This window comes from Drosophila biarmipes, chromosome 4 (assembly GCF_025231255.1).
Source record: "Drosophila biarmipes strain raj3 chromosome 4, RU_DBia_V1.1, whole genome shotgun sequence".
Taxonomy (NCBI): domain Eukaryota; kingdom Metazoa; phylum Arthropoda; class Insecta; order Diptera; family Drosophilidae; genus Drosophila; species Drosophila biarmipes.
In genome coordinates this window covers 1553595-1568792 of record NC_066614.1, presented here as the reverse complement: position 1 = coordinate 1568792, position 15198 = coordinate 1553595, and the positions used below count along the sequence as shown (strand labels likewise).

The 15198-nt window shown below is 35.6% G+C and overlaps 1 protein-coding gene across 3 annotated transcripts; it reads left to right on the top strand.

The window, feature by feature from the left end:
• The first annotated feature begins 1557 nt into the window (after positions 1-1557).
• LOC108036013 (inhibin beta chain) lies at positions 1558-14304 on the top strand. 3 transcript variants are annotated; one of them, XM_017111932.3, is made up of 6 exons: positions 1558-1683; positions 5779-6947; positions 11077-12027; positions 12963-13219; positions 13281-13920; positions 13984-14304. In XM_017111932.3, the coding sequence occupies exons 2-5, from the start codon at positions 5918-5920 to the stop codon at positions 13917-13919; spliced, it is 2877 nt and encodes a 958-aa protein (XP_016967421.1). In that variant the 5' UTR covers positions 1558-1683; positions 5779-5917; the 3' UTR covers position 13920; positions 13984-14304. The 3 variants fall into 3 exon arrangements, with proteins under 3 accessions (XP_016967421.1, XP_050742882.1, XP_043947191.1); XM_050886925.1 differs by having other exon boundaries at positions 1558-1795; XM_044091256.2 differs by lacking the exon at positions 13984-14304 and having other exon boundaries at positions 1558-6947; positions 13288-13404.
• The last annotated feature ends 894 nt before the right edge of the window (positions 14305-15198 follow it).

Sequence of the window (15198 nt, the reverse complement as noted above, 5' to 3'; positions counted from 1 at the left end):
TTGACTGCTAACTTTAGGTACTGAAGCTGCCATTGTTGTTTCTGTTATGTTATATACTGCTTATTTCTACTACAAACTATATTTATTACCATACTCTTGCAGAAAGCATTACAATTCTTTCCTAAAAGTTTGGAGATATCGGAGTTTATACGGACTGGCAGGCAGATCGAACCGATTAGTCTTTCTGCTTAAGAATACCCGCTATTTGACTGTATAAGTAACGCCTTACCTATTTTTTCAAAGTTTTAATTCCGACAGAAACTCCTTTGAATTAAAACTTTTGTGAGGGTTCCACCCCGATACCTTTAAAATTATGTATGTATATCCCATAACTCCGTTGGAATTATCAAAAAAATATTTTTAAACAAGAAGGGAAGTTAACGAAGTTTGTATACTCTTGCAGGTTTAAGAAATAATCAACGTTAGTAACACCACGTGAAATTTTTTAAGTATTGTCATTGTTATTATTTCTCTGACCGTTTCTTTGACAGCTATATGTCGCCGATTTTTATTAATTTCAATTCGAAATTCTTAAAAATATAAAGAATTGTATTCCCAATTACCAATAATTTCCCACCCATTTTCGGATCTTTCCCATAAAAAGGTATACTAGATTCGTCGGAAAGTATATAACAGGCAGAAGGAAGCGTTTCCGACCCCATAAAGTATATATATATTCCTGATCAGCTTCACTAGCCGAGACGATCTAGTAATGTCCGTCTGTCCGTATGAACGCAGAGATCTTGGAAACTATAAAAGCTAGAACAGCCAAACTTGGCATGCAGTTCCGCATATTTGTTGCGTGGTGTCACGCCCACAATCCGCGAAAATCTGTAGCGCCTACAGTTTTTATAATAGAAACAAAATTTTAACTGAAATGTGTTTGTTTCATCAATACCTATCGACTGACCTAAAATAATGTGCCACGCCCACTCTAACGCATACAAACGGCTTAAACGCTAAAAACTTTCTGCCGCCCACATAACATCTACTGAAATAGCCGGTAGAATGTGCCGTAAAATATAGCTTTGTTGCTCCGTTTCCCTTTAGCTGAGTAACGGGTATCTAATAGTCGAGGCACTCGACTATAGCGTTCATCCTTAGTTCTGATATTTTCTTTGGTCATCTGACTACCGTGATGGAACCCCGCCACTTGCGTCTCTCTCTCTCTCATGATTAGTTCGCTGTTTTCGCCGATGTGAGTACTAGACGTTAAGGGTGAGGAATTCAGCAGAATGGGAAAAAATGTTTAGCTATTTTAAAGCCAGATCAAGAAGTTTTTATAGAAATATATTCTTGACAAATAGTTTTCTTACGTTTTTGTTTTACCCTATATATTTCTGAAAATGGTATAAATTAAATAAGAAAACATATATATATTTTCCGCGCCTGTATTTGCCCTTATTGCAATATCGTCATAATTCTTATCGATGATGTCTAAAACATCGATTGTGCTCTGGGAGCACAGAACATTACACTTTTTAAAGAGGGGGCAACGCTATGAAAGCTTTCAAAAGCTTCAAGTGGTATGTCATGCCTCATAAAGTATGCAATGTCATTCAGACCGTCGTCCGTCAGTTCTTTCCTTGCTAAAACAAAAGCAAAATAAATTAAAATAATGTGAACAATCATATAGTTTTTAACAGGCAGTGTTTACTAATAGTTGTCTCAAAGAATTTACCAGTAACTAAATAATAGCAGTTTTTGATCATTTAAAAGATATGTTACAAATACAAAGATATATTTTTTAAAGCATGTTTTTAAAACATGTTATACACATAATGAAAGTGGACATGTAAATAGTTCATATTCTTATTGCAGTACAACACATATTTTTGGATATCGCCCCTTTTCGTGGCCGCACTTGTATGTGACCAGTCTGGCGTCGTCTCGTCTCAACTTCGGCTGAATGAGTGTCGCCTTGGGTTATTTACTTGGGGCAGAAATGTCTGCATAAGTGTGGGTGTTTTCGGGGTCCTTGAAGTGGTGTCTGTCAGGCTACATATGTACTCCTATACTAGCTTGGTGGCGATGTCCGATGTCCGCCTGAACATTAAAAGCAAAAAACTGTTATTTAATCTTTGTGGTGTCTTTTTAAGCTGAAATGTCTACATCACCAAGGACCTATATTACGCGACATAAATCTTTTCCACAAACCTGTTTTTGTATAACAACATGAGGAAACTATCAAATACTCGTTACTCAGTTGAAATTTCGATTGAGCTGGAGATATGCAGAGAAGCGAAGGGTCAAAATTGCACACCTGCAATGACGCCACGTAGCGTCGATTTTTATTCCCTTGCAGAGGTTATAATGATTTCAGTCAGAAGTGAAGGAGACGTTTCCGGCCCCATAAAGTATATATATTCATGATCAGCATCACTAGACGAGTCGATATGGCCATGTCTGTCCGTCCGTCCGACCGTCCGTTTCTACGCAAACTAGTCTTTGCCAGTAGTATATAAAAAAATTTTTTTAATGATATTTTTTACGCTTTTTAACATATAACAGCCTGCGCTTGGAAATAACATGTTTTATTTAATTTGTGTGGCAATTTTGTTGATTAATAACTTTGACATGGTTATTTTTACAGGTATGTGAGGTATATTGAATGTTGAGGAATATTAAGGGCTATACACCCAGTTACGGATACAAAAAAGTACAAAATATGATTTATATATGTTTTCTCGCAAAACTAACAAGGGTTTCCAAATGAGTTAGAATTTGTGATGTATTGACCTGTTTAGCATCGTCTAGAATTTTCAGGACGCTAAAATAAAATTTTGGGACAAACTGATAAACAAACTTAAATTTTCATTTTGAGCAGTCCCCCAAAATCTTATTTGCGAATTACTTTTGAACGGAGCGTCCGATAATGACAGTTGAGGTGATATTCGACTCGTATTTTATGAATAGCGGGGGTGTAAAAGTGCCACTTAGCCCTTAAACCAAAATCATTCAGGTGATGCGTTAGATTAGCAAAGTTTTGTTGTTGTTATACCCTTTACTCGCAGAGTAAAAGGGTATACGAGAAAGTATGTAACATGTAGTAGGAAGCGTTTCCGGATCACTATCCGGTCGATCTAGCCATGGCCATGTCCGTATGAACGATGAGATCTCGGAAACTATAAAATCTAGAACAACCAAACTTGGCATACAGATTCCTGGGCTTCCTGCGCAGCGCGCCTTTGTTTTAGACGGCTTAAAAGCTTAAATCTGTCTGCCGCCCAAACGATTGTAGGTGACAAATGAAGGCATATTTTTAGTCCGGCAATAGTTAAAAAAGTTTTTAAATTAAAATTTGTTTTTATTTTTAAGATATTAAAAATTTGGTGTGTTTAAAAAAATGTATTTAAACAGTAGAAGTTTCAGTGGTTTTATGAAAAAGACATTAAGTCAATCGGATAATTACAAAAGGAGATATAGACTTGCAAACAGAGGGTACTTTTTAAAAACTAGCTTTTTTAAAGAAACTTTAAAAAATTCGAACTAAGAAAATATTATTTTTTCCAAATTCATGATATTTTCATATTATTTTTCGAATAGTAAGGTAAAAAAATGTTTAAGGCAAATCTAAAATTTGATTTTTTCCAAATTTGTTTGGTTTGTAAAAGAATGGCCCATGTATAGTGCTGTTCGTCACTAAGTGGACTACATCCACAGTGATATCGTTTAGTCAAGGCACCAAAGCTTCAGAGTCAAAACTGGACATGCAGATTCTACAAACTACTAAGAGTTCCTCGCCCCAGCCCGCAAAGAGTATAAAATTGCGAAGCCTACAGTTTCAAAGATATTTTCGACAAGTAAATTGTTTTTTAAACCACTTTTCAATTTTCTATCAACGTCCAAAAAGTGACCAGTAATAAATAAGTTCAATTAGTAAGCAAAGTAACGAGATATATATTTAATGTATATGTTTAAAAGGAAAGAAAACTAAAAAAATTATAACGAATCAAAATTACCATCAAAGTTATCTCCAAGTTGCGCGATGAACAGTATTTTGCACTTGTTGTCGTCATAGATCTTTAGGATTTTCACTGACGAGTTTATGCGCAAGCGCGAATTCTTATACTTCGACACATCTGATAGCTACGTAATGGGTTCTACGTTAACGTTCGACTTTTAGAAAAGTTTCAACGCAAAGGCCTAATGCCTGAAGGACTAGTTTTCGAAAAAACGGACGGACGGACGTGACTTAACCATTTTTATACCCTTGCAGAGGGTATAATGATTTCAGTCCGAAGTTTGCAAAGCAGTGAAGGAGACGTTTCCCATAAATAATATATATTCTTGATCAGCGTCACAAGACGAGTCGATCTAGCCATGTCCGTCTGTCCGTCCGTTTCTACGCAAACTAGTCTCTCAGTTTTAAAGCTATCGTGCTGAAACTTTCCCAAAAGTCTTTTTTCTATTGCAGGTAATATATAAGTCGGAACCAGCCAGATCAGACAACTATATCTTATAGCTCCCATAGGAATTATCGGGGAAAAAAATTAAAAAAAATTATATCTTTCGTGTTTTTTAACATATACCTTTCTAAGCTTGGATATAACATTTTTAAAATAGTTCTGAATTTCGAATAACATTTTATCAAAATCGGACGACTATATCATATAGCTCCCATAGGAACAATCGGAAAATTAGTGGTATAATAATATTGAAAAAGTATATCTTCGTTGTTTTTTAACTTATAGCCTCCTACGCTTGGGAATAACATTTTTTATTTGGTTTTGAATTTCGAATTACATTTTATCAAAATCGGACGACTATATCATATAGCTGGCATAGGAACGAGCGGATAATTGGTGGGAAATAATGTAAAACAAATTATAGCTTTGGGGCTTTTTGACATATTATCTTATAATATTGGGAATATACATTTTTATATTTTTAGGAAATTCGAATTGAAAAAAATTATTGATTATTTTTTATAACTGCAAGGGTATACAAACTTCGGCTTGCCGAAGCTAACTTCCTTTCTTGTTAATGCTGATATTTATATGTCGAAATTGTCTTTATCACTTTCTCTTTAGAAATTGAAGACCAAAAATATTGTGCCCAATGACGCAAACGTGCGCTTGTAAAAAATTAATGTCATTTTGCGTTCTTAACGGATTCCATTGGTCTACAAAAATCTTTAAAACATACGAGTTTCTAAAATTTTTAAACTATAAAAGTTGTTAATTAAATTGCAAATATACCAAAACAAACCTTTCTTATCGTTCGAAAATATTGGTGAGAATCCTTTAAGGATTTCGGCCCCATAAAAATGGAACGGTCCTTTCTTACATTGAACATACATAACAATTTACTTTGAATATTGCATTTTCACTTTTATAGGAAACTATGAGATTATCAAATACTGACTATGTACGACGTTCTAGGAAGGGCAGCGACTAAAATTTCGGGTCTGTTAAAGTCGAGGAAGACATCGGAGGCTTCCCGAAAAAAATTCAGAGAGAATTTCTCTTTAATTTTTTCCAGGAAGGAAAAGGCTTATTTCCTGATATACGAGATCGGGAACAATGTGTTCTCACAAATCCAAGTCAAGAAAACTTACTGTTGATTTCAAAACACTCCTACTAGATTAAATGATTAGAAGAAAGATAGCAGAACTAACTGCGGCAACCGGAAGTTTAAAGTTAAAATGTTTAATCAAAAAAAATAAAACAAATAAAATTCAATCTTTTAAAGGACGGATTTCTTATGTAAAACTTAATCATAATAAATGCCAGTCTCAACTTAGAAACCAATAAATTGATGTTTATTTTTTTACAGGAAAAAATGAATAAGCACAACCCCATTGAACAAGATTTGCAATGGATCAGAAGTTGGATACCAACATTTTAAAACTGCCATTACTCTTACATCTACTCTGAGGTACACTGCCAGTATTATCCGTTGCCAAATATCAAAGATGCGGTTCGCTTCCGACCCCCATCAATTGCAGTCTGATACGCTTTTTAAAGGCAACAGATGCTTTTTCAATTGCCAATGCCTCTGTTGTCGCCAGGGATGCTGTGTTGTCGTCGTTAAGTGTTGCTGCTGCTTAAGCTTTAACTGCTGCATCGGCAATGGCTCCCGAAAAGCATTTCTCCAACCGGCTGCAACGCGCAAGAAAGTTCCTGACCCCGAAGTTTCACGCGTGTCAAAGATTGTGGGCGCCATTTTAGTGCTGGCGCGCTGGGCAACTACTCTCCTAACAAGCTGCATTCTTCTGGATATCTTCTCGGTACTTGGCCAGCCTGGAGTCTCAGATGGAAACAGGACCAGCAGTAGAGCAGTCCATGTCCCGATTCCTACGACGCCAAACGAAACAACCAGCAGCACTTCGGACTTAAAGCTGAAGCTTATTTATGGGTATACTTCGTTCGAGATAAATAATGATCAGCAGGTGAAGTCCAACAATCTGTGCAGAATGCTTTGCAGTAGTCGCAACAGCAAACGACAACGAAGAAGACGTCGTCGTCGCAGGCGCAGGCGGCACAGGAACAGACATGCGGTTTGCGATAAAAGGCAACAAGTTCAACGCAAACCGCAAAAACACCTTTGGGCTGATCAACGGATGAACAATAACGAGGGCGTCTTTCAACTAGGCCCTAGCGACGGTACCTGCCAAGCTTCAGAGACAAACTATAGAGTGAATTATGACACAGTACCAGAAGTCAAACTGTTAGCTCGCTCAGAAAGAAGCGTTTTAGTGTCACCTCTGAAAGAAATAATATCACCTTGGTCTTCAACACAAAGTTCAATTCGGAACTGCTCAAAGATTAAACGCAATAAAGCGAATCTTGTTTGGCTTCTTATTGGGCTCGTTTGGTTTGAAGTCAAACTAATAAACTGCAATGGGATCAGCAGCGGCAATTACTTCGCTTCCAATCTGGAGACTCACAAGGGATGCACCTTGTGTCATGAAGGAGGAAAACTCAACATTTACAACGACAAAGGTAAAGTTCTTAATCAGACGCAGGCTTGCATAAATCACTGTGGACGTCCATGTAGAGACGAAACGCACCAGGAGAGTGTGGGATGGCAACTAATATATATACACAAAAAAATTAAAATCTACTGTGATCGTTCAATCGTTACAAGTTACATCAACCGAAAGGTATCACAAAAACCAAAATGATTCCATACCAAGTCTTAAAAAAAAAGGAATGAAACTTCGGCATGCCGAAGTTAGTATACCCTTGCACTTTAGTAACATCATGTAAAATTTTTTAAGGATTGTTGCTTAGCGATATTGCTCAGTGATTGTTCCTATGGGAGCTATAAGATATAGTTGTCCGATCCGGCTGGTTCCAACTTATATAATACCTGCAATAGAAAAAAACTTTTGGGAAAGTTTCAGCCCGATAGCTTTAAAACTGAGAGACTAGTTTGCGTAGAAACGGACAAACAGACGGACGCACAGACGGCTAGATCGACTCGTCTTGTGACGCTGATCAAGAATATATATACTTTATGGGGTCGGAAACGTCTCCTTCACTGCGTTGCAAACTTCTGACTGAAATTATTATACCCTCTGCAAGGGTATACAAATTTATATCTTTAGTGTTTTTTAACATATACCTTTCTAAGCTTGGATATTAATTTCGAATTACATTTTATCAAAATCGGACGACTATATCAGAACAATCGGAAAATTTATGGTAAAATAATATGGAAAAATTATATCTTCAGTGTTTTTTAACTTATAGCCTCCTACGCTTGGAAATAACATTTTTTATTTGGTTTTGAATTTCGAATTAAATTTGATCGAAATCGGACCACTATATCATATAGCTGGCATAGGAACGAGCGGATAATTGGTGGGAAATAATGGACGACTATATCATATAGCTGCCGAAAGTTCGACCGGAAAATTGGTCGGAAAACAATAATATTGGGAATATACATTTTTATATTTTTAAGAATTTCGAATTAATTTTAATAAAATTATTGATTATTTTTTGAAACTGCAACGATATACAAGCTTCGGGTTGCCGAAGTTAACTTCGTTTCTTGTTTCATATTATTTTACCACTAATTTTCCGATCGTTTTTATGGCAGCTATATGATATAGTCGTCCGATTTTAATAAAATTTAATTCGAAACTCAAAACCAATTAAAACATGTTATTTCCAAGCGTAACATCCTATGTTAAATAAGGAAGAACGCTATAGTCGAGGGCCTCGACTATCAGATACCCGTTACTCAGCTTAAGGGAGCAAAAGGATAATGAACTGCTTATATATCAGCAGCGCCACCTACAGGCTTTTTAGTAGATGTTATGTGGGCGGCAGCCAGATATAAGCGTTTTGGCCATTTGTGGGCGTTAAAGTGGGCGTAGCACCTTTTTTTTTGGTGAGTCGATAGGTATTGATGAGACAAATACATTTTGTTTCTATCATACGCTGTAGACGCTACAGATTTTCTTCTTTCTTTCTTTTTTTAACCCCAAAAATATCGTAATGTGAATCAAATTATTACGAAATACTACATCTCTCGCTGTTTCTGCCGTTTCGTATCTTTTGACTTTTTTTTTAAGTTTAATGCAATGAGTTTCAAACTAGTCCTGTATATGCCTAACCTGAATAACCATTACAAAAGCTTCAAAATGTTCTAAAAGGCTCAAAAATAATTTTTGAATTGTCAGTAATATTTCGTTTGTGTAAATTTCAACTGAAGCTAGGCCATCTTTACTACTCAAAAATATATTTAATAACTGCAGTGAAAGAAATATCCGTGCTCAGCGTCCTCGATCTTAGGTTTTTCGATTGCAAAAGTGAGCCAAGAACGATTCATACTCAAATATTCTTAACCGAGATCGAAATTTTTCTCGGTTTCAAAGACCTGCGCTTTTAAGAATATTCTGTCTTGATTTCGAAATGAACCCTTCTTGATTTTAAACAAATCGTTCTCGCTCCCACTACACTTTTTATTAATGCATATTAGATTTTATTCAGCTTTTATTTCATTATTAACCTTGTTTAAGCTATAAATTTAACACAAATTGAAAAAAAAAATATGACTTTTCTTACATTTCAGGTGGGTAAGGGCCTCTATTAAGTCAAACTCGCGAAGTAGACCCGCAAATTCTTAGTCGCTTTCTATATCACTCATCAACTCAACCGCACACTTTGAACAAAAACGAAGAAATTAACTTCCAGCAACACATTCATATGCCCAGTTTTCGTTATCTCTCACTCTCATTTTTACGTCTCCTCACGTTGAAAAGGCTAAAAATGGGAAGAATCTATCTCGGTTTTTTTTCTAAATTTTTCTTGGTGTGGTTATATTTTATGAAGTGTCTTTCAAGAAACTTTTATAGTACGTAGAGGCCACTCAGCTGATAGTTTCTTTTAGCTTTTCTCATGCCTTTAGTATTCTAATTTGTCGGTCTAATTACTCAAAGTTGTCTTTTGAATAACACAAAGTTTATTTCATAACCCTTTAATCTGGCAGTAAAAGCACAAACCGGTGTGTGTGTTTTCACAAGAAGAGTTTATTTCCAACTAACTGGAAGGAAAATATCAAGTTATAAGCTAGGGAATGCATTCCAACAAGGAAAATCTCTAATTTCAAACTCAATGCAATTTTTTAGGAGAAAGCGTGACTATGCACTACTAAGATATATTTTTGTAATGTGAATCCTTTAACCACGTTTGGGCTTTGTTATGTAGGTTTTTTGCTTAAGAGAAAGCTTATTAGCCGATATCAAAATTAACGACAAAATAATAACAAAACAAAAACAATCAAAAGCTAATACTTGAACTTACCAAAATTCTCTTCTACATATACTAGTCGCCAAACCTATTTTGCAAAACAAAAAAATGTGTAGAGTCGAATGAAAAAGTTATTTAAATTTCGTTTGACAGATTTAGGACTTTTCATAACCCATTTATAACTAATTAAAAACAAGAGAGGAAGTTAACTTCGGCAAGCCGAAGTTTGTATACCCTTGCAGTTATAAAAAATAATCAATAATTTTATTAAATTCAATTTGAAATTCTTAAAAATATAAAAATTTATATTCCCAATATTATAAGATAAGTCAAAAAGCCCCAAAGCTATAATTTGTTTCACATTATTTCCCACCAATTATGCGATCGTTCCTATGACAGCTATATGATATAGTCGTCCGATTTCGATAAAATTTAATTTGAAATTCAGAACTTATTAAAAAATATTATTTTCAAGCTTAGAAGGTTATATGTTAAAAAACACAAAAGATATAATTAATATTGCATCTTTTCCTACTAATTTTCCGATCGTTCCTATGGCAGCTATATGATATAGTCGTCCGATTTTGACAAAAATTTAATTCGAAATTCAAAACCAAATAAAAAATGTTATTTCCAAGCGTAGGAGGTTATCAGTTAAAAAACACCGAAGATATAATTTTTCAATATTATATTAGCACTAATTTTCCGATTGTTCCGATTCTTCCTATTGGAGCTATATGATATAGTCGTCCGATTTTGATAAAATTTAATTCGAAATTCAGGACTAATTTAAAAATGTTATCCAAGCTTATAAAAGTAGATGTTAAAAAACACGAAAGATATGATTTTTTTAAATTTTTTTCCCCGATAGTTCCTATGGGAGCTATAAGACATAGCTGTACGATCCGGCTGGTTCCGACTTATATACTACCTGCAATAGAAAGAAGACTTTTGGGATAGCGGAAACGTCTCCTTCACTGCGTTGCAAACTTCTGACTGAAATTATTATACGCTCTGCAAGGGTATACATATAGTGATTCATTAACATAATATAAATTGTTTGATAATAAAAGAATGGGTTACGAAAAGTATTGCATCATTCAAACGCCCTTTATATTACCTTTGCAATACTGCCAAATGTTAAAATAAGTAAGTTAATTTCATAAGTAAGTTAATTATATAATCATGTATATTTAACTTTTTTTTCCACAAAATACTTATGACGACCAACGAACAAGAAGTAGGTTCAAATAATGGGCATATTTAACTTTTGTTTTCTTTATAGTAAATTCCACTACACTAATGCAAAAACAAACAAAATTATAATAAATAACTTACATAACACTTTACAATTATCACATTTACACAGATAATCCACACACAGAATACAACATCTACAACAAATACCATACCAACAATTACTTCAACAAAAAAACTAATCAACCGCGTAACAACATTGCACCGAGTGACCAAGTTCGCTTGGAGTCAATTAAACGGCAAATTTTGACGAAGCTTGGTCTCAGCCACAAACCCAATGTATCTCATCCCCTACCTAAGCAATTTATTTGGGAAACATTATATCGTGCAGATGGTGGACGGTTCAACAATGCATTTGAGAGCAGTGGTAATGATTTTGATCAACAGAACTCCAGACCACGGACGTTAACGCTACCCGAAACACATAGGTTCAGTGGCCGGGGCGAAAGGACCTTTCCTAGTAGTCAACATCAATTTCGATCCCCATTCGATTATAACTTCAACATAAGTAAAGGGAATGCATATGATCCAGTTTTGAGAAATCGGTCTGCAGGCCGGAAAAGACAACATATACAGAAAGACGATGGGAAGAACTTATTTTTGACGAGATGGACAGAAAAACGTCCATTAAAAATGAATTCTCGTATTTCGTCTAAATCTGCAACACAACATGAAATCCACCATGGCAGTATAACTCAGATGTTGAAAAGTGGAGACGCCAATAATATAAATGGCATTAGCGGCAGACAGATAAATGCGAATGCGTACAGAAAATCTACATATCTAATAGATATAAATCGTAGTAGTGATAGTAGCGCCAATAGTGGCATAAATGGTGAGATCAGGCGCAATGCTTATGATTATTTTAACGATTACAGTGTTTCGACCGATGAGAAAAACTATTACCATGAAATCTCCAGCAATGGACATCATTCAACGGTTCAAAACATTGATGAAGAAAAATCGAAAAGGCATTACGAGTCGGTTGTTCATGACCAGGAAATTATTGATCATGAAGACTTTTTTGGAAATACTCAGGAAATAATTACATTTGCTGAAGAAGGTAAGTCAATTTAATCAATCTCAATCAATTAAATATATTTGGTTATAAATTTAAATGAATTGTCAGATTTTCATTGTTTTTGGCATGTAGATGGGCATTGAATAAGAATACAAACACATTTAAAGCTTTTCAAATATTAGAAAGAGTTTGTGGACGATAAATTAAGCACGGCAATCTGCTGAAACAAAGACAAGTCTCATAAGCTCTTATAGTTTTCGAGATCTTGGCGTTCATACGGAAAGTCGGACATGGCTAGATCGACTCGGCTATTGATCCTGGGCAATAATATATATACATAATGGGATCGGCAAACGATTCCTTTTACATACCGTGTGGTGAAGAGAGCGAAATCTCCAAATATCTGTTGCTCGACATTATTCGTCGGCAGTCCTCTACGCGACACAGTGTTTTTGACAAAAACAACATTCTTGCCTTCTGAGATGTCACACCGAGCCTTCTCCTGAACTAAAGGACATGCAAAAATTGTATTACAAATGATTTTAAAATTTACATCGGCCTGTCCTAGGCTGACATCAGTGACAAATTAATCCACTTTCAAAATTTGTGATATATGGACAGACGGACTTGCCTCTTGATGCAGATCGAGAATACATATACATTTTGAGATCCGAAATTTCTCCTCCTCTGTTTTACAAACTTTTGGCAGAATTCCATCTAGACTGCAAATGTATACAAATTCTTTTTGATCTCGGGCTAATGCCCGAGTTTGATTGCTTTTTCTACGATATTCCCTATAGCGGATTTTATAGGGGTTTTGTCGACCTCTTATTTAACCAACCTTAGACGCAATTCATGTGTGTGCCGATTGCCTTTCATTAAACGATCTTATCCTAATTCTTTGTTACAATCCGTCCTAAATCTTGTATTTTTCATGTACTAATAATCTTTAAATGACATAATACGTTTACTTTAAGGAACCCAATATCAACAGTATAGAATCCTTGAATTTTCGCCCCAAAATCACCGTGTTCCAAACCAAAAACTATCGATTCGCAGCGCCCAGATTCACATACGGATAGACAAGCCACACAGTTTCTGGATCGAAAGAGCAAAACATTTGCAGGAAGAACATTTGCTAAATACTAAAAGAAAATGGCGGGCAAATAAACCCCACCATAGAATAAAAATCTGGGTTTTTCAATTATCAACAGCGATAAATATTACAGAGAAGGTAATATTAAAATGATGATATTCTATGATTTTACAAATTTCCTTATGAATTTTATTATTAGGGAATAGACAAAGCTATTCTGTTCCGGGCTTCTTTTGAAGTCGACACTAAACATTTGGGATGGCAAAAATTCGATTTAACCGAAACGATCCGTGAGTGGTATAGGCTTAGCCGTAACGAAAAACTGCGACTATTGGTTGATTGCACTGGCTGCAATGGTCGATATTCATTACACCTTTTTCAAACATCGAAGCTAAGGGACAACTCATCAGATTCAGATAATTTGAGCCCATATCCCAATCGACCATTTCTCGTACTTCACACAGAATCAGCCAGGACAAGACGTGTAAGGCGACGTGCCGTGGATTGTGGCGGTGCTTTAAGCGGTCAATGCTGCAAGGAGTCCTTTTATGTATCCTTCAAGGCACTTGGTTGGGATGATTGGATTATAGCACCCAGGGGATATTTTGCGAACTATTGCCGAGGCGATTGCACGGGGTCGTTCAGGACACCAGATACTTTCCAAACATTCCATGCCCATTTTATAGAAGAGTATCGAAAAATGGGCCTCTTAAATGGAATGCGACCCTGTTGCGCTCCAATAAAATTCTCTAGTATGTCATTGATTTACTATGGTGATGATGGAATCATTAAAAGAGACTTGCCAAAAATGGTTGTTGATGAGTGTGGTTGCCCTTAGCGTAAGTAATATTCATTGTAATATCCTACTTTACTTAATAATTTTTAAATTTATTTTTTCACAGCTTGCTCGATATCTGCCTTTAAATTTTCCATTTTCCGTCCGGTAGGCATAGTCATAAATGTCCTCGGTTACATTTTATGTCAAAATGGGAGTTTTTTAAAATAAGTACATTTCAGTAACAAAAATGATGTGTTATTGAAATAGATTAGCCTCAATTGTATTTTATTTTACATAATGACAATATTTATATATTTACCCTAAATTGTGAAAGTGCCTAAATTAAATCTAAAACTTTAAGAATCATGCAACTAAAACTAAAATATCTTTGAATATGGTAAATACCCGCTTTTAATAAATTTACAATCCCAAAATGAAAACTTCAGCATTTAGTTGTTCTTTACTGTGTAATAAACATTGGTTTTATACCCTACTCAGAGATTCCCTGATAAAAACTATATATATATTCTTGGTCAGGATCACCAACTGCGAACATCTAGCCCATCTAGTAGCGATATATATTTTTATGCCAAAAATGGTCGAAATTGGACCTTACATAAGTCAATAAGTTAAGCGGGGAGCGCAATTCTGAAAACACGCTTTGCTGTATATTTCCATCTCCATCGCATCGACTATTGCGTTTCAGCTTACAACCGGTGCAAGCTTTTGCACTTTTATTGTTCATAAATTTTGTAATGAATGATCCGATAAGCAGCAAAGCGATATTTTAGGGCGCCGCCTAGCGGCTATTTCAGTAGATATTATTGGGGCGGCAGAAAGATTTAAGCGTATTGGCCATTTGTGGGCGTTAGAGTGGAAGTTTTTTTTTTTTGGTGAGTCGATAGTATATACGGCGCGGCTTAGGAAGCCCAGGAATCTGCATGCCAAGTATGAATATTCTAGCTCTTTTAGTTTCCGAGATCGCAGCGTTCATTCGGACTGACGGACAGACGGACATGGCTATATTGACTCGGCTAGTGATCCTGATCAAGAATATATATATGAAGTCGGGACCGCTTCCTTTTACCTGATACATACTTTCTGATGAATCTAGTAAACCCTTTTACTCAACGGGTAACGGGTATAAAAATCTTTAAAAATGTGGGAGTTAGAAGTTAGTTTAGAAGTTAGCTATTTTAGTTTCCAATGTCACTGTGTTCATATGGACTGACGGAAATGGCCAGATCGACTTAGCTATTGATCCTGTTCAATAATATACGGGGCATCCTCAAAAAAGCCTATCAGCAAAAAAATTACTTTGATGCTATGTTTTCCCCAT

What these genes read in the sequence shown, in the direction of transcription:
- LOC108036013 (XM_017111932.3), top strand. Translation starts at nt 5,918, where the DNA reads ATGCGGTTCGCTTCCGACCCCCATCAATTGCAGTCTGATACGCTTTTT. An exon ending in CAACATTTACAACGACAAAG is followed by an intron (nt 6,948 to 11,076) that starts GTAAAGTTCTTA and finishes ACATTTACACAG; the next exon opens with ATAATCCACACACAGAATAC. An exon ending in CGATAAATATTACAGAGAAG is followed by an intron (nt 13,220 to 13,280) that starts GTAATATTAAAA and finishes TTTTATTATTAG; the next exon opens with GGAATAGACAAAGCTATTCT.